The 19,146-nt window shown below is 42.5% G+C and overlaps 1 protein-coding gene across 1 annotated transcript in view; it reads left to right on the top strand.

The window, feature by feature from the left end:
- The window catches only part of ryr2a (ryanodine receptor 2a (cardiac)), a gene marked incomplete at its 5' end in the record, with an annotated part of 336,158 nt that overhangs the window by 156,037 nt on the left and 160,975 nt on the right, over positions 1-19,146 (top strand). Inside the window, 13 exons of the mRNA XM_083932619.1 lie at positions 932-1,018; positions 1,159-1,290; positions 1,635-1,729; positions 1,830-2,005; positions 3,788-4,440; positions 8,184-8,384; positions 11,027-11,132; positions 11,282-11,425; positions 11,608-11,735; positions 13,489-13,634; positions 14,916-15,030; positions 15,347-15,479; positions 19,141-19,146. The exon at positions 19,141-19,146 is cut by the window's right edge and continues 98 nt beyond it. Of these exons, the coding sequence (XP_083788745.1) occupies positions 932-1,018; positions 1,159-1,290; positions 1,635-1,729; positions 1,830-2,005; positions 3,788-4,440; positions 8,184-8,384; positions 11,027-11,132; positions 11,282-11,425; positions 11,608-11,735; positions 13,489-13,634; positions 14,916-15,030; positions 15,347-15,479; positions 19,141-19,146 (2,122 nt within the window). The remainder of the gene's footprint in view (positions 1-931; positions 1,019-1,158; positions 1,291-1,634; positions 1,730-1,829; positions 2,006-3,787; positions 4,441-8,183; positions 8,385-11,026; positions 11,133-11,281; positions 11,426-11,607; positions 11,736-13,488; positions 13,635-14,915; positions 15,031-15,346; positions 15,480-19,140) is intronic.

Genomic DNA, 19,146 nt, shown 5'->3' with positions numbered 1-19,146 from the left:
AGATGCTTTGCCTTGCTGTATATCAAATGCAGAACACATTCAAAATTTGATGTAAATCGTATGAAGTTTGTCATATTAGGCTGTCTTCTGTGGCAGTGAGTAAATATAGAGATGTAAATTTACAGCAACTCTTTCATAATGTGACGCCAATATTCGCCGCTAGACCATAGCCAGATGCTCCAGAAAAGGAACTCTAGGAGGAGTTCCTTATGACACGTGCAAATGTTGGAAAATGGCCATAAAATCCAAAATGGCCGACTTCCTGTTGAGTTTAAGTTTTGCTTTTTTGTACGTCTGGACGTGTTATATATGCCTACCAATTTTCATCAAAGTATGTCCATCCTGGAGGAGGGGCTGTAATTTAAGGTTTGCCAGTAAGGGGCGCTCTTACTGTGAGTCAATGATGTCATCTAGGTTTGTTCAGGGTGGGGCCCTTGTCATGCATGAGATATTTGGGGCAGATTGGACAATTATTGCTCAAGGTATAGCTACTTTCTATGTTCTGATATGACGCCAATGTTCACCGCCACGCCACGGCCACACCCTCCAGAAAAACAAAAAGATATGAGTTAACTTTGATCACTAATGTCTTGAGATGGTACAGGCTGATTTTGAAGGTGACGGGATTCAATTTTTAGGAGTTCGTTAAAGTATGACACCTTCAAAAAGCCACATATTTCCTGTCGCCAATAGGGGGGCGCTCTGGCTATGAGTGAATATTGAGATATGGTTGTGTTCAGTTACTAATTACAGTTACTGTACCAGAGAGAGTTTGTTTACATTGTCTCTTCTGTTCAGCTTCCAATTAACGATCAATAGCAATAGATTTAAACATTGTTTTAACTTTATTTTTGGACTGCAATAAAATAAATAATAATAATGATTTCAGTTGGACTAAAGTAACTACCGAAGCACACTCTTGTCTCCACAGGTGGAGCCCAGCACTAAGCTGTTCCCGGCAGTCTTTGCCAAGGCCACCAGCCCCAATGTATTCCAGTTTGAACTGGGACGAATTAAGGTGAGAAGCACATGCACTCTTTATATACAGGAAAAAAACCTGTGAAATGAGTCTGGATTTGTCCACATCATAATCTTTGGTTGGTCCAGCATTGTCTTCTGGGATGTTGTGTCATTGTAAATATGTCTGTTTCTTGTCAGAATGTGATGCCTCTGTCAGCTGGACTGTTTAAGAGTGAAAGGAAGAACCCAATTCCTCAGTGTCCTCCACGGCTGCATGTCCAGTTTCTCACTCCTGTTTTATGGAGTCGTGTTCCCAACCACTTCCTCGAGGTACAGTAATAACTCCTCTTATTTATAGTAGACCTGCATTTTCTGGCTTTTTATCGTTTTGTTTGGCTCATATAAAAGAGAGAATTGTAGACATGGCTTTTTGTCTGAATACACAAACAGGTCTGCACATTATTTGCACAATGTATAGAACAAAAACATCTGCAGATTAAAATTAGCTCCTAACTTTTTATAAAACACGTGTGTTAATTTTACAGCATAATTTGAGTATTTCACAAAGTTTTTTAATGTTAAAATCAGTTGCTAAATCCACTCTGCTGTGCCGCACAATATAAATCAAATGTATGCAGTCTGTTAAGTGCTAACAGATTTTTTTTTTTTTTCAGGTGTCAGCATCCAGAGTGAATGATAGACACGGCTGGCTGGTCCAGTGTAACGAACCACTGCAGTTTATGTCTCTGCACATACCTGAGGAGAATAAGTGGAGTACCCATAGTCACACACAAATATGCACACGCGCACAAACCTTTTCATTCTCCTGCTCTTTTATTTCTCATGCCGTATCTCTTTGTGTTGTCCAGGTCGGTGGATATCCTGGAGCTGTCAGAGCAGAGGGACCTATTAAAGTTTCACTACCATACCCTCAGACTGTATTCAGCAATCTGTGCTCTGGGAAACAACCGAGTGGCACATGCCCTCTGCTCCCACGTGGACGAGGCACAGCTCCTGCAGGCTATAGAGAATAAGTACATGCCAGGTAATATAGCATTTACAAAAAATAATTCCATGCAGGCGCTGCCTCAGGCGGCAGCTTGTAGCCGCAGCTCCCGTCAGTTTTTTTTAAACTTTGTTATTTGTTGGTTTCAGTCTTTTCGTTTGTTTTGTCTAATTAATCACATTCCGTGCATTAACGCTGAGACAATGGCTGGCCTAAGTTTTCTTACTGTTCTCCGTGTTCTTCTGGACAGATACAGGAAATCTTTCCTGCCATCACACTGTAGAATAACAGTTTCACTGTTCAGAACAATACTTATACCTTATGTTTTTTTTCATAATCTGTCCACTGCACCTTAGATTATTATATGTTTACATTTGCACTACAATTAGTCCCCTTATTTATACATTTTATTTTTTAGGTATCTTTTATATTGAATTTTTATATTACTGTTTACTTACTGTAATGCTGCTGTTACACTGCAATTTCCCAGCTTGGGACCGATAAAGTATTTCTATTCTATTCTATTCTTTTCTATTCTATTAAGAGGTCAGATAATCAGTTGATGCCATGTAAAAGACTGCAAACTTTCTCCCTCAAAACGCAGACACACATACAGTACACTTTACATGACAACTAACTACAATATAGCCTATAAGTGCAATTAAGTCTTAGCGATTAATGCGGGGAGTGAAGTGAGCCACTGCCAGCCATCTCTGTGCGTAATTTTACCCGTGTGGAAAATCGCCTGAAAACAACAGCAGTCTGCTGCAGTTCAAACAAACAGCCCTCCTGTGAAACAGTCATGTCCAGCTGTGATGTACAAATAATGTCCAGATGTGAACTAAATCTGCTATTAGTTGTTACATTTATTTTACAGATTGCATTTCTTGCATCTGGGTGCATCATTTACACATAGGTTTACACTGCCTGCAGGCATCACGATCATTGACATGAATATTAAGTAGCCATGTGGAACACACAGTCTCTTCACAATATTATTCCATCAGACCTTATATCTACACTGTTTACCCCAAGTCAGCAACTATGCACAGTCCCATTATATTTTACAGACATTTGTAGTGCACTAATAATGTAAAGCATGTTGTTTATGCTGCATTTTGATGAACTTTCACTTCCCTTTGTATCGTGCATCAGGAACTTCATTCAGCATGACTTTCTCACCCTCAAAACAGTCTAATTAAACCTCAAAGTTTATCTGGTACTAACAAGATTTTGCCGAACAATGCCCCCAAAAAGTTTTTTTTTCACCTTGCCTTTCAGGGCTTCTGTACTCTAAATATAAAATAAAACACTGTAAAAATAAACACTGATTGGCATTTAGATAAAGTCACATGACATTTCAATCTTCCAAAGTCTTACTCTTTTCCACACTGTCAATGACCTTGAGTGACCTACAAATTACTCAGATAGTTAGGTAGATCGGTAGGTGTATGATGGATGGATAAATAGATTAGATGGATGGATGGCTGATAGATAGATAGATAGATAGATAGATAGATAGATAGATAGATAGATAGATAGATAGATAGATAGATAGATAGATAGATAGATAGATAGATAGATAGATAGATAGATAGATAGATAGATAAGTATATAGATGGATAGACATACCCCAAAGTAACGGCACAAAAAAGTATTATTTGTAAAAAAAAAAAAAAAAAAAGAACTATGTTAATTTAAGCTCATTTTAATTTATAAACACACAAACATTTTTCCTATTATGATAATAATGCATGCAGTAGCGGGTTATGGATTTATGTCTTTGATGTTTATGATTACATTTCTGTCTCAAACCCACAGGTTTGCTTCGTGCAGGCTACTATGACCTCCTCATCGACATCCACCTGAGCAGCTACACCACAGCTCGCCTCATGATGAACAATGAGTACATTGTTCCCATGACAGACGAAACCAAGAGCATCACCCTGTTTCCAGATGAGAAGAAGAAACATGGCCTGCCAGGCATCGGCCTTAGCACCTCCCTGAGACCCAGAATGCACTTCTCATCCCCAAGTTTTGTCTGTGGGACCGGACCATCATATCGTAATAATGGAAACAGCGGATCAGGAGACTTTTTCCAGTACAGCCCTGAATTCCCCTTAGATATACTGACAATGAAAACCATCGAGATGCTGACAGAGGCAGTGCGTGAGGGAAGCATGCACGTACGGGATCCAATAGGAGGCAGTACTGAGTTTCTCTTCGTCCCCCTCATCAAGCTGTTCTACACCCTGCTTATCATGGGAGTTTTCCAAAGTGGAGATCTGAAGAACATCCTCCGACTGATTGAACCATCTGTGTTCTCTGAAAGATGGGAAAAGCTGGAGGACACACACATGGAGCAGAAGGTGGTGAAAGAGGGGGAGACTGAGGGACGAGGAGAGGATGGAGGGAGGAACATGCCAAAAGAAGGACTGTTACAGATGAAGCTACCTGAGCCTGTAAAACTCCAGGTGACTCCCTCTCAGTTTTTAAATGTGGTTGCATTTGTTTAATATATCAAATTAGTGGTGTATTTGCAGACATAGTGCTTTTTTTAAAAATTATTTTGAGTATAAAATGCTAGTTTTTCATTCTCTGTAGTTCAACATTTAATTTATTTGCTGTGTGGTCTCATTTAAAGATGATTAAGCTCTTCTTACAGGTACAGAAAATCTGATTTGAAATTGCATCTCTTCCATATCTATATTTAATGACTCATTTGATATACTGTGCAAAGCATTTGAATTTACAGAAAACTTCAAATAATAGTTGAATATTTACGTATAGTTCCTCAAATGTCCAGACACCAGGACAGTAGTGGTGTTATGGTTAGATGCAAATAAAATAATGAACACCATGACCAAACAACAAAGCCATTTGGTGTAGGTTGCTGTGGTGGAGTGGGTAGTGGGAAGATATTAGATGGACTGCAGAGCGAATTTTTTAAAGTTGTAATGTTGCTTATATCTCCCACTCAAGCTTTGCTTCTATACCGCTCACACCATGAGTTCAAAGCATGCCAGTACATGCAGATGGACGAAGCCTCCACCCTCCCTCATGGCAGTAACCGTTCATCTGATAAATACCTAGTTCTTATTTTGGAACCAGTGGTGAGCAATATGAGTGAGTCAGGGTGAAATCTAGTTGACCGTTGAGGGATATTGAGTGGAGCAGCTCAGATCAGTTTTGAGCAGGTGGTCATGAACAGGTCTGCAAGCAAGGAGCAGAAATTCTCCCTGCTCAACTCCTCTCACATGCTCTGGCACAAACACGGTAGAGCAAAGTTTCTGGAAGTCAGGTGACGAAGTATAACAAGCCTAAAAAGTTTTTTTCAAAAGTTTTTGACACTTCAGAATGTAGGGCCTTGACTCATGATCAGATTATGAGACTGGAAATTCTCAATAAACTTATTGTTAATCAATTAATAAAAGTTATCACAAAATAATTATCAAAGATAATAATCCTTGGGGCACAACTGTCACAGACGGAGTGACAACTAATATAAAAGTCTAATGACAAATACTAACTATTAATTAAGGGTTTACCATCAATTAATGTAATAGTTTACTCAGTTGAAGGATTTCAAGTTATTTTCTAAGAAGAGGCTGGCAAATTCATCTTCGTGTAATATGAAATAGACAGTAGTACATATTGTATGAAAGGGGGACCAGGGAGTGTGTGCCAATTACAGGGGTATCACGCTACTTAGCCTCCCTGGTAAAGTCTACTCCAGGGTGCTGGAAAGGAGGGTTCGTCCTATAGTCGAACCTCAGCTGGAAGAGGTACAATGCGGATTCCGTCCTGGACTTGGAACAACTGATCAGCTCTTCACTCCCGTAAGGATCCTTGAGGCGGCCTGGGAGTATGCCCATCCGGTCTACATGTGCTTTGTGGATCTGGAGAAGGCATATGACCGGGTCCCTGGGAGAGACTGTGGGAGGTGCTGTGGGAGAATGGGGTCACTTCTGTGGGCCATCAAATCTCTATACACTCAAACAAGAGCTGTTTCGGATCCTCGGCTGTAAGTTGGATTCGTTCCCGGTGGGGGTTGGCCTCCACTGTGGCGTAGTCGTGGTGGGGAGGGGTTGCAGTTCGGTGGGTTGAGGATCTTGCCTCGCTTTTTGCAGATGATCTGGTCCTGATGGCATCGTCGGTCAGTGACCTTCAGCACTCACTGGATCGGTTCGCAGCCGAGAGTGAAACAGCTGGGATGAGGATCAGCACCTCTAAATCTGAGGCCATGGCTCTCTGCAGGAAACCGGTGGATTGCTCAATCCGGGTAGGGAATGAGTCCTTACACCTAGTGAAGGAGTTCAAGTACCTCTGGATCTTGAGGAAACGAGGGGAAATGAGGGGACGATGGAGCGTGAGTTTGGCCGGAGAAACAGAGTAGCAGGGGCAGTATTGCAGTCACTTTACAGCACCGTTGAGAAAAAAGAGAGCTGAGCCGGAAGGCAAAGCTCTCGATCTACCGGTCAATCTTCGTTCCTACCCTCACCTATGGTCATGAAAGCTCGGTCATGACCGAAAGAACAAGGTCGCGGGTACAAGCGGCCAAAATGGGTTTTCTCAGGAGGGTGGCTGGAATCTCCCTTAGATAGGGTGAGAAGTTCAGCCATCCGTGAGGAACTCGGAGTGGAGCCGCTGCTCCTTTGCTAGCCGCTGCTCCTTTGCTCTAGTAAGGATGCCCCCTGGGCGCCTTCCCTAGGGAGGTGTTCCAGGCCCGTCCAGCTGGGAGGAGGCCTCGGGGAAGACCCAGGACTAGGTGGAGAGATTATATCTCCACACTGGCCTGGGAAAGGGAAGTTTGGGGTCCCTTGCTTGAGCTACTGCCCCCGCGACCCAATCCCAAATAAGCGGTTGAAGATGAGTGAGTGTGATGAGTGATTGTAAACACAAACATTTATTAACAAATTAATTAATGCATCAAACAAAACACACGATAAAACAAACTAAATCTAAACAAGTGCTTGTGTGCGTGGGTGCGTGCGTTGCATGCAGGGACTGAGAGGAGAAGGAGGGGAGAAAGTATATGTGGGTCTGCACCCCCCTTTCAAGGTGTGAACATTTCAGTCACACAACAAGTAAGCAGGCTGAAAATATCTAAAACGCCAAATCCAAGTCATCTGTGTGTGGTCTGTTCCACTACAGTTATAGTTAACCGAGTGTTAGTGTATGCACTAACTGTGTGGAGCATTACTAACAAACATCCTCAACTTAACTGATTCAACACCATCACACCATAATCATCATGAAAACATCATTACAGGTAAAGTCTCATAACGTGTGCTAAAACCCAGTTGGTGTTTGGTTACCACTACATGAGATGGGAAAGATAAGTTGTGTTGCTTTAGGGCGCAATCACACTGTCCATCCGTACCGTGCCCAAACAGGTTTACACGGTACGAATGGACAGTGTGAGTGTGAGAAATCAGATAGCTCTTTGTTGTGCTCAGGTCGTCCTTGTGACCTGTAGGGAAAAAAGGCAGCCACTCGCATCTCTGTCGATCCGCTGTTTACTCCAGGCGGGTTCTGCTCCAGGCAGGCCCCACCAGGTCTCTGGGATTCAGGAAGGCCGGCGGCCAGTCCAGGATGGTGTTCCAGTAAGAGAGGAGATGAAGAGATCCAGGAGAGGATCTTTTAGTTTTATACACATGGTGGTCCGGGTCCAGGAGGGCAGGTGGGCTGGCAGTTAGGATCTTTGGAGAGTTTTCACATCTGGGTGTGAACTATGTGATCCTGATGCCCTGACAGGGCAGTTCTTTGTCTTTACCATGTGGTCAGGAAAAAAGGGCCCTTCGACAGGCTTTCAGGACTGGTCTTTTTTCCTTTGTTTGATCAGTTGAGGCTTTCTCATAATCAAATTGAAAGTTCACATTAATCCAGAAATGAACAATTATCTGTGGAGTGCCGGTTGCACCTATATGAATAAGAGATTCAACATGTCTTGGTTTTGTAGAAACAAGTATGCTGGATGTTTTATGGTGAAGAATCAGCTAGATGTAAAACATTTTCCTGTATTAGACCCTGCTTTAAAGCCATGTCACCATTATCATCAAAGCAGTACCTTTAATTATATAAAGACCATGCAATGACAATGACACCAAAGCTTTATGACATAGGGATATACTGTATTCTACAAACTTCAACACCTTGTGCATCATTGTATGAAGCTGACCCAACGTATGTGTCTGATCTGTGTACATGTGTGTAGATGTGCCATGTGCTGCAGTACCTGTGTGACTGCCAGGTGCGTCATCGCATCGAGGCGGTGGTGGCCTTCTCTGACGACTTTGTGGCCTGTCTTCAAGACAACCAGCGGTTCCGCTACAATGAGGTGATGCTGGCACTCAACATGTCCGCAGCCCTCACTGCTAAGAAGACCAAAGAGTTCAGATCTCCTCCACAAGAACAGGTAGGAACACCCCTGGTGGACAGAAAAGTACAGAGGAATATCTCGTACAAGAGTAGAGCAGACTGGGGAATAATAATGCAGTGTGGAAGAATAACATGGAATGGAAAATGCTGCGATCACACCGCCCGCAATGGATGCAATAGAAGCAGCGCGATCACATACAAAGTAAATCTACAGACGTGATTTTGAGGCGGGAGGTGCCTCACTTTACACGCGTTACCTGCGACACGATAATCGTTTGATATACACGTTGAATGTGCAAGTTGAAAATATTTAACTTTTCGGCTGAATCGTGTGACACTGTGGTGTGTAAGCTAATCAGTGTTGAGACTGTGGTAAGTGTCATAACATCCGGGGGATCACCACAGATGCCATTGTTGCATTTGTTGACTACATCAAGGAAACCAGACTGTTGCTATGTATATAATATAATGGATACAACTCTGTCCTGTGGATGGCAGCAACGCCCCTTTAGGCATCTAGTCTGCTGGAAATCCAGAAGAAGAAGAAGAATTGCTTTTTCAAACACATTTTATTTACACCTTAAGATACATTTTTCAGTTTTGTTAAAGTGCTGCAGTGATTAAAGACAGTGCTGATTTATATACACATAAATAAATAATTTACACACACATTAATATATAAATTATAAGACATCTATTCAGACAAAAAATTTGCAAACTGCAGCTCATCATTGACAACAATGCAAAGGATATTGTTGTGACACCAAATCTTTTTAAAAATGTCCAGATCATGGATCATCTTCTAAAATCTGAACTCCAGCCTCAGTCCGCTCTTCACACTGCAGCTCCAGACTGAGGCTACCTCCTGACCCCCTCCCTTCTCTATCCTGCTCTTCCTGGACACAGAAATGGCCAGCTTCGCCTCCCCTAGCATGAAGTTCAGGAGCTGCCATTTCCTCTGGTTCACTTTCCCGTATCTAACACCGTAAATAAACACTGGTTTGCTAAAAGTTTCATTAAAATGATTAAAAACATTTGTTAAAAAAGTGAAGAGCTCAGTGGGTCTCGCACACTCGCTAAAAGCATGAAACACTGTTTCACGAAGGCAACAGAAAGGGCGCTGGTTTGACCTATCAGGGTTAACAACAGAGATAAAAGCATTTGTGGCAATGGCGCCGTGTAAAATTGGTCGGCCGTGCGTTTTCTGAGGGGGGGGGCTGCTCCCCCCAGTCTGTCAGTCCAGGCAGAGGGCGCTCTTCCACTCAACCCTCTCCTTTTCAGCATTTTCACACAGTTCCTGTAAAGAACTTTGCTGTCTGCCGACTGCAGAATGAGCATGTGGCCCACTTGCCTCTCTGAATTGAGGGGTCACTGACATCTCAGGGAAGGGATCTGTATCACTTTTATCACTGGTCGACTGGAACCCCAGCAAGGAGCTCACAGCCTGGGAGTCGGTCAGCTCTGGCCCCGCAGCGTCCACCACCTGCTTCAGGAACAGGACCTTTTTTTTGGAGCAAAGCTGCCGTCAGTCCAGGCATGGCTCCATCCGAGACGTCCAGCCTGGCCCCATACACCGGCGGCTCTTTTAACAACCAGTACAGAGAGTTAGAGCTATTCCTAGAATTACATTTAAACAGGGCCCATGACTTAAAAACAGATAAAACAGAGGCAACCCCTTTAACTTAAAAAAATTAAAACCGGTTAAAAACAGTGCAGCATTCAATCCCAGGTTACTCACACGTCTGAAGATGCAGCTGGCCACGTCCCTCCACACCAGATCGGCCGGTCCTATTAAAAACCTCTGTATGAACTGGAATCTAAAGGTTGCAGTTCTGTTGGCCAAGTGGATGAGGCCCTGTCCCCCCTCCTCTCTCGGTATAAACAGCACCCCCTGTGGCAACCAATCAACTCATCCCAAAAAAAGACAATTTCTACCTGGATCTGGGATAAAAGACCTGATGGAGGATCCAAACAGGCCAGACGGTGCCACAGCAGTGAGGCTACGTCACCTTCTGACATGCTTTTCAGTTTTCTATAAATAATATCTTATAAGTCTGTATTCTTACATGTGTGGGCTTTACGCCTGTTTATCAGGTAGTTTCTGAAGAAAATCTCATTGATGCTTCATATTTACTGTAAAATGACTAGTTGCAGTAAATATTTAGTCTGCTCAGTTTATATATCTATACTTGACTTGTGTGATTTCTTCTCAACATTATCTGTAAACCCATGGAATAAATGTTATTTTTCAATATATCAGAGCAAAAACATTGATGATAATCACGATACGGATCACAAAGAGAAGTTTCTGAATCTAAGATGATGCCGCTGTTTACAAAGAGCAGACGGTGCAGACATATAACAATCATCTGCAGAAAACACCTTTCTCTCATTAAAATGAGTCTAAAAGTATTTGTGATTATTAGTCAGAAGCAGTACAGCTCTAAACGTTCACCTGGTGGTGGATCCATGATAGTTTGGGCTCAAGTTACCGAGGGCAGGTGCTCCTCCACCCGCAAAATTTCCCTCAGCTCACCAAGTGGCCTCCATGTGATATGTGCTGTTACGTAATAGTGAAGCAGGGCATGTTTCACAACTAATGATACACAGCTAGTGTCCTATGTAACAAGTGAAGAGGAATTGAATCAAAGTTACACCCGGTCACATGTATTTCTGCAGATCAACATGCTGCTGAACTTTAAGGATGAGAAGCAGGAGTGTCCCTGTCCTGAATTCATCAGAGAACAGCTGCTTGACTTCCACGAGGACCTGATGAGACACTGTGGTAAATTACTAAACAGCTTCACCTACACAGCCAACCAAAAATTCAAATGAACCCACAGAGATCAATAGGGATCAATGATATGAACATGGATCAGTCATATCTGTATATTGTAGAGTATGCGTTTTACACTGAATTCTCCACTGTGTCAGGTATAGAATTGGATGAGGACAGAGGTATTGGTGGTGACCGTGACTTCACCATCCGAGGTCGACTCATGTCATTGGTGGAGAAAGTGGCTTACCTGAAGAAGAAGATGGCCAACCTACCAAAGGAGAAAAAAGACAGGAAACCCAGTAAGTCCCCCGAAAGACATATCAAGAGAGATCTCTTATAATGGGTCCGTTATTTCCAACTTGTTGCCCTTAATCAGTTGTGTATGAGCTGTTTATAAGTTCCAGTGAAGTGAAAATTATACATCAAATAGAGGGAATTATCGACCCATAATCCAACGCCCTTTTTCTCTCTGTCCCTGCAGGTACGTTACAGCAGTTGATTTCAGATACGATGGTCCGCTGGGCTCAGGAGTCAGTTATTGAGGATCCAGAGCTGGTCAGAGCCATGTTTGTCCTGCTGCACCGCCAGTATGATGGTATTGGAGGACAGGTATGTTTGTGTTTTTCTTTTCATAGGGACGCCATACCATTGAAGCAGCTGTTTACATTATAATATGACAGATGGGTGCCTCTGAGCCTAAGCTTAAGGCACATGACAGCAAAGTTCAAATTAAAATTCCTTCCTGTTTCCGGTCTCACTATTCCAGCTGTCAAATAAAGAATAAATTGGCAAAGAAATTATAAAAAAGAAAAAACATTTATTAGGTGTGTGTTAGATGCAACAATACAGTTAGCCCATGGTTCAATACTTACCTTGGTCCTAGGGTTACCGTTTAGGTTCTGTTTTGGTTCACATTTTGTGCGTGAAGAGAAAAAACAATGCTATTTATTTTTTCCAAAATTGTTTCTTTATTTTGCCTATAACTTGCGCTTTTCAGCTTCCACTCCAACATATAGTGGACCACACAGTAAGATAACTCTCTTTTGCCTGAGAGGTCCAACTATCCGTGGTCAGTGCTAGGCTCTGTGCTTTAACCAGTTCCACTTTAATGTCTTTCTGCGTTATTTTAAAGAGGTCAGGAATTACGTCAGTGCTGGATGGATGGATGAAAAGCGTGAGCGATGGCAGTGTAATGCGGATCGATTGCTTTGATTAGGTGATGAAATCCAGTATCTCTAACTAGCAAATCTTTTGCAATAAACATCCCCAGAAACTATGTTATGACTTTTTCTAAATACAAAATGTTTATTTTTTTCAACAAACTATATTTGGACTTTTTCCGACACACTATATCTTTTCTTTTTTATGACCTTTTTAGACTGCACCTGTTATTTTCTTGTGTTTTTTTGAACCGGTAGAACAGGCTTGTTGGAAGGCATCAGCAGGAGTCAGTCCTGCTTCCACACCCTGATGCTGTGTGGTGGCGCCACAAATGTGGACTCATATTGGAAGTGTTTCCAACAGGCAACACGTGTGAAGGAGCAATTTCTCAGACAGTCATTGTTCTGTTGACTCTATTCGTCCCCTCCTCACTATATTCAATGGCAAAACCAAAATGTCTCCACACCACAGATTTGTACGGAGACTCCAGTGTTGGAGTTACTCAAACTTGCTTATAGTGATGGGATATTTACTGCAGGGAGGCTTTTCCCCATCCCAACATACTGCGTTCAAGTGCTCCTCTAAAGCTCCTCTAATGCCAATTCAGAGAGAAATATGAAGCACGGAAAAATGTGTGTATTGAACCGTGGAGGGCATACCGTACAGTTCAGTATGTGTGTGTGTGTGTGTGTTTGTGTAGAAACAGACTTTATCAGTGGCTTCCTATACAGTCTCATGGCACTGCTTGTTGGTCAGAGCCTAATTTTCTAAAAAGCCAACAAACATCCAAATGCAACAACTACAATTATATTTAATTAATATTTAATGTATTAATATTTTACTGAAAACATGCATCATACAGAATTGTACAGTATCTGTTATTACAATCAGGTATTTGGTTTGGATATACAGTAATTCACAGTTAGCCCAAGTGTATGAGTTGGTAAATAAATAAGATGTCCTGCAAACCAGATCTTACTTCTTCCCTCTATACTTCATCTACTTATACAAAACTTTGGCATTCATATACAAACAATATCAGAATCAAATAAATAGATATGTCTCAGACAGATAGGAGTAGATTATTAAAGAAATGTACTCAACAAGCATGTGGAACATTAACATGAGACGCTTAAGGAACAGTGTAAATTATTACAAAATGGAGAATTCACTCTATAGGTTTGAATCTCTATCTGTCCAGGTGCGGGCCCTTCCTAAGACCTACACTATAAACTCAGTATCGATCGAGGACACCATTAACCTGTTGGCTGCTCTGGGTCAGATCAGATCTCTGCTGAGTGTCCGTATGGGAAGAGAGGAGGAGAAATTGATGATCAGAGGGCTGGGGTGAGTACACACATCTGTCAAGCTCCTGAAAACTCATTCTGATATCCTTTGGTCCTCGCTCCTCTCTGTCTTGTTTAAAATAATTTTACAGTATTTGTCATGGCAACTTGGCAGATGTCTATACTGACATATCCAAAAATGATTTACTAATAAATAATTGAAGTATGTTTGTTTTGTTAATAAATGTGTGTTATATGCTGTATGTTGCAGCATGATAGGATTCTCTTTTCTTAGAACCAGTAAAATGAAGTCTAGTATAGTTCAAATTTGAAGCAAAGGAGACCGACCACGTTGACTGAAGCCTTATTCCAAAGTACTTTTGAATCTACCTGCTAATTGTGTCATGGAAGCAATAATTTCATACCCATGGGGACACATCTGTTTAAGCGCCATAGTAATTCATAATGCTCTCAATCAATTTCTTGGTGAGCTCTTCGTGACTCCTTAGAAGATGAATAAACACGTTATTTGTGTAATTTTCATATTATTTTTTAATGTTCAGAATTTGATAGAATATCCTCTGTTACTATACCACTGCTGTACTAGATTTCAACAATGTTTTCTAAAGTCCAGTTCAGACCAAAGATCCGCAACGCAACAAGTTGAAACTTGCAACTACTTGCAACTACTTGCAACGTGCAGGTCTGCAATATATATATTTATATGGAAATGAGGAAGTGACACAAATGGCAGATGTATATTTTGACCACTTGCGCATCCAGTCAGTCCATTGTTCAATAATAGCAGCCAAATTTCCTTTTTTTTAGTTTTGACAAATAACATGCTTCCCTTCCTCCATTAGGACTTTTGCTGAGTCGTCATTTGCATGTAAACCATGAATGCGCACTCATCAGAATTACTTACACCTGGCTTGACATAGCCATGGAAAGTTTCCAACTTGACTGCTTTTGCGGTCCTTGTCTGCACCTGACTTACAAGTGGGGAAGCGCTTATAGTTTATGCCTTGAACCAGGGTTCAAAATGATCATGGTACAATTAGGTTAGGTAAGACTCAGCTGCAGGGAATCAAAGATACATGTCAGGGATTATGTGATAAGATTTGTTTTGTTACTATGCAGGAGGAGAAATCCCTGATGCTTACAGATTTAGGACATAAAAGACGTTTTTTAACACTGCAACTTTAAATATTCTAGTATTAAAGAACAGAGAAGAAACTTGGTGGGTTAACAAAAGCTTTAAATACCCTGAACATGTCATTAAGTCACTGTTTACTGTGATATACTATGTATAACATGTTCAATGTCCCCCCTTCATCTGCAGTGATATCATAAACAACAAGGTGTTCTACCAGCATCCTAACCTGATGAGAGCTCTGGGGATGCATGAGACTGTCATGGAGGTCATGGTCAACGTGCTGAGTGGAGGAGACTCCAAGGTATGAAATACGTATAAGCTGCAGAGCCAGAAAATAGGCTTTAGTACTGCAGCTGGATCAGGATGTTGACAGAAGCCTCAGGTTATTGTCATGAAATATCAGCCTTGTCTAAATAAAGATGTCTGGATGGATAGAAGAGATCTTTTTTTACTTGGTATACGTATGTGTTACATGTTACAAAAAATCTGAAAGGGCATCCGACATTAAAATAAATATATACAGTGATAATAAAACTTAATTGGCAATATACCAGATATAACGAGAAGACAATATTGCTGCATGAATGCAATCTGACATGAAGTCTGTTTTTTTGCAGGAAATCACCTTTCCAAAAATGGTGGCCAACTGTTGTCGTTTTCTCTGTTACTTCTGTCGAATCAGCCGTCAGAACCAGAAAGCCATGTTTGACCATCTCAGCTACCTGCTGGAAAACAGCAGTGTTGGCCTCGGTGAGTATGTGTATTTTATACTGTACCTGAACCTATTTGTGTCTTTATGTTTCTACTGTGTTTATTTATGTTGTGTTGCTGTTGCAATAACCAAATTTCCCTGTTGGGGATCAATAAAGGTGTATCTTATTTGAAGTGGACCTTAAGTTAGTATTTTGTATTTTGTCTGTAGAACTACTATAGATGCACCCATTCAATGTGCATACACCTGTGATCAAAATCGTAAAAGAAATTATTAACACTTGATTTATTCTGAAATAAAGTTATTTTTTAAATAACCAAGCCACTTCAACAAAAACAAGAAAGAAAAGAAAGAACAAGAAAAGCAGTGATCAAAATTAGGGAACAGTAACCACTGTGTCAGAAGAGAAGATTTCAACAGTGTTTTCTTAGGGCTAATATGATTAAAAAATGAATAGGAAATGTAGTGGCCACAGCTTTAAATGACTTCAGCACATCTGCACCCATACGACATCATTAGTTTCTCACACTGCTCTGGTTTGATATTGGTCCATTCTCCCTCAGTTTCTTCCACAGTTCAGTAACTGGAGTGGGTTTCTTAGACATTACTTTGTTGCCAAGGATTTTCCAGAGATTCTCGATGGGGTTTAGATCTGGACAATGACGCTTCCTCCTCCAAATTTAACTGAATTCTTTAGACACAAAGGTGCAGTCTTTCCCAGTACATAATGTTTCCCTTCTCTCTCTAGAAAGAGCAAACTTAAATGGCCAAAGTCAAGTGAGGCAGAGGCATGGTGTATGCTAGACACAGATCTGGTCAAGAAACTGGGGGAAACATTGCGAGGAGGTTTGGAAACCAAGCTCAATCAGGTTGGTGACATCCTGTACCAGGTCTGCAAGGTCAGGTTTGGTGAGGAGACCTCTAACCAGGAGACCACAGAAAGAGAGAAGGGAAGGAGGGAAAAGGAGATTGACCATCTAGTGCGAAGGCGCCGGCAAGAACTGGTGGAAGGCAGCACAGGAAGAGAAAGAGGGCCTGAAAACCCTGTGGAGGTCAGACAAAGACTGTCCAGGCTCCACAGAGCTGAACGTATCCACAAGCGTAGCAAATGGAAACAAAAAGAACTAGCCAGCTTCTTCAAAGAACCCATTTAGCATGCCAGACAGCTGCAGGAGGAGAGAGTGGGAAGCTTGAAACCACCAGGGAGCAACTGGAACAGCAAGTCAGTGAGCAGTACAGTGATCCAGCAAAGAACGTCCCATAAGGAACACCGGGGTATGTGCCCTGGCCTGCACCTTCAGTTACTGAGTTCAACATCATGCCCCCGAAGCTCAGTGAAGTGAGGAAGGCAAGGTTGTCATCAGCACCAGGCCCCAATGGAGTCCCCAACAAGCTATATTAGAAATGCCCTAAGGTGCTAGAGTTGCTATGGTACCTCATGAGAACTGCCTGGAAAAAGCAACGCATTCCATCCGAATGGCAGCGGTCTTCATTCCCAAGGAAGCAAACTCCAAAGACATCAGCCAGTTCAGAAACATCGCCCTGCTGAATGTGAAATGAAAAATATTTTTCTCCATGCTGGCCAAAAGAGGGACCACCTACATGCTCAAAAGACCCAGGCTTCTCAGGGTGTGTCGAGCACTCCACAATGATCTGGGAGTTCTTTCACATGCCCTCCTGCATCAAGATCATGGTTGCATCCTACTTCAATGACCTGCAGATGTGCTTTGCTCCCCAAGATTTCACCACCGGATGGCAACAGTTGGAGGTAGGCATTGCTATGGGCTGTGCCATCTCTCCCATCCTGTTTGAGGCTGCATTTGAGGTGATCCTCATCGATGCAAGACAAACGATCGGAGGGATCAGGCTTCCAGCTGGGAAGAGACTACCCCCACTGAGGACGTACGTGAGCGACTTCACAAGCCTCCTTCAGACTGCAGCATGCACATCAAGACTGCTGAAAAGGATGGCCGAGCTGATGTCGTGGGCTCGAATGAGGATCAAGCCTTCAAAATCACAGAGCCTTTCTCTCAGAAGATGAGTCAGAACCGACAACACCATCTTCATCGTAGGGGGAGAGAGAATTCCACTCCTTTCTGAGCAACCCATAATAAGCCTTTGGAAGCAGTACACGGCAGATCTTTCGGACAAACGGATGGGGTTGAAACAGCTCTCAGAAGGCCTGGCAAAGATCGACCAAAGCCAACGCCCAGGTAAGTACAAAGTCTGGTGCTACCAGTTCATACTCTACAGAAGAGTGATGTGGTCGCTGAAAATAAGTGAAATCCCATCATCCACCAAAAGTAAGATTGATGGAATGGCCAACTCATTCCTCAGAAAGTGGTTGGGGCTGCCACGATGCCTCTCTGAAATGGGCCTGTTCGGGAGGAACACCCTCCAACAAGCAGTAAAAGACTAAGATCATTCTCGAAATAAGAGAGTCCACCGACCAGGCTGTAAGGAATGCAAACAACAAGATTCCGACTGGCCGGAAGTGGAATGCCCAAACTGTGGTCGACAGAGCCATCAGTCGCTTGCAACATCAAGAGATTGTCGGCAGAGTCCAGGCAGGAAGGGCAAGCCTAGGGTGGGGAGAAGCACCATGGTTTCTGGTCCAAGGCCAAGAGTGGAAGGAGATGGTGGAGGCAGAGGTGACAAGGTCAAGGTCAGGTGACAAAGATAAGGCCGACAAGTAAGCTGGACAACCTGGGAAGGAGTCATCTTCGCAGCCCGGTCAAGATCACTTCTACATCGCTCTGCCCGGACATTGTGGCGTGGTCCTCTAAGGCAAAATCCCTACTCCTCAATGAGCTCACGGTACCAGCGGATGAGGGGATTGAGGCCGCTTACATACGAAAAAAGGCCAAGTACTCAGAGTTGGCTGCTGATTGCCGGATGGCTGGCTGGAAGACCACCATCTATCCAGTGGAAGATGGATACTGAGGGCGGTCAACCACCTTCTGAGGGACGCAGGAGTGGCAGGAGGGAGCCCGAAGAAGGCAACCAAGGAATTGGCAGAGGAGGCTGAGAAAGGAAGCTTTTGGCTCTGGTTAAGGAGGAAGGACAAGCACTGGGGAACGAACAAGGAGTGTTCTCATCCTCTGAAATTGATAAATTCTTTTGACCCTGTATTGATGAATACATAATACAATATGAAATAAAATAAATATATAAAATAATAATCATGATTTCATTCACTGTGCAGCTTTGTTGTTGTCAATATAATCCACAACACATTTTTAGTATTGTCATACATTTGGCAGATATGCAGATATGTTTCCAGCCTGAGTGCAAGTAACAGCAGCATCCTTTAAGCCACAGACGCTGGATCCATGAAGATGAATGCAGACAGCATGTGACAAGAACAAGAAATGCTCATATTCATTCTCTGCTCACTTGTTCCTCTCTGCCTTCAGCAATGTTGTTGCTGTGCCTTGTTTTCTCCCAGCATACAAGGAGAAGCTGTGTGCAGTTTTCTGATGATGGATTAGGTACTTTGTGAAACCTCAGTTGTTTTTACAGCTTCATCCCTTATTGCTATTGGACAACATTGGCTGTCTGAAAAATGCTGTGTATTCAACAGCGCTGTATCCAGGAACAGATACACCTTTGTTGTTTCTTTTGGTGATAGACTCCCTATCCTCTTGGCTATCATTATATATTTTATTCCCTTCTTCTCCCCTTTCCCTCTATCCTCAGCGTCTC

This window comes from Echiichthys vipera (genome assembly GCF_963691815.1).
Source record: "Echiichthys vipera genome assembly, chromosome: 18".
Taxonomy (NCBI): domain Eukaryota; kingdom Metazoa; phylum Chordata; class Actinopteri; order Perciformes; family Trachinidae; genus Echiichthys; species Echiichthys vipera.
This window is presented reverse-complemented; position numbering and strand designations above follow the sequence as displayed.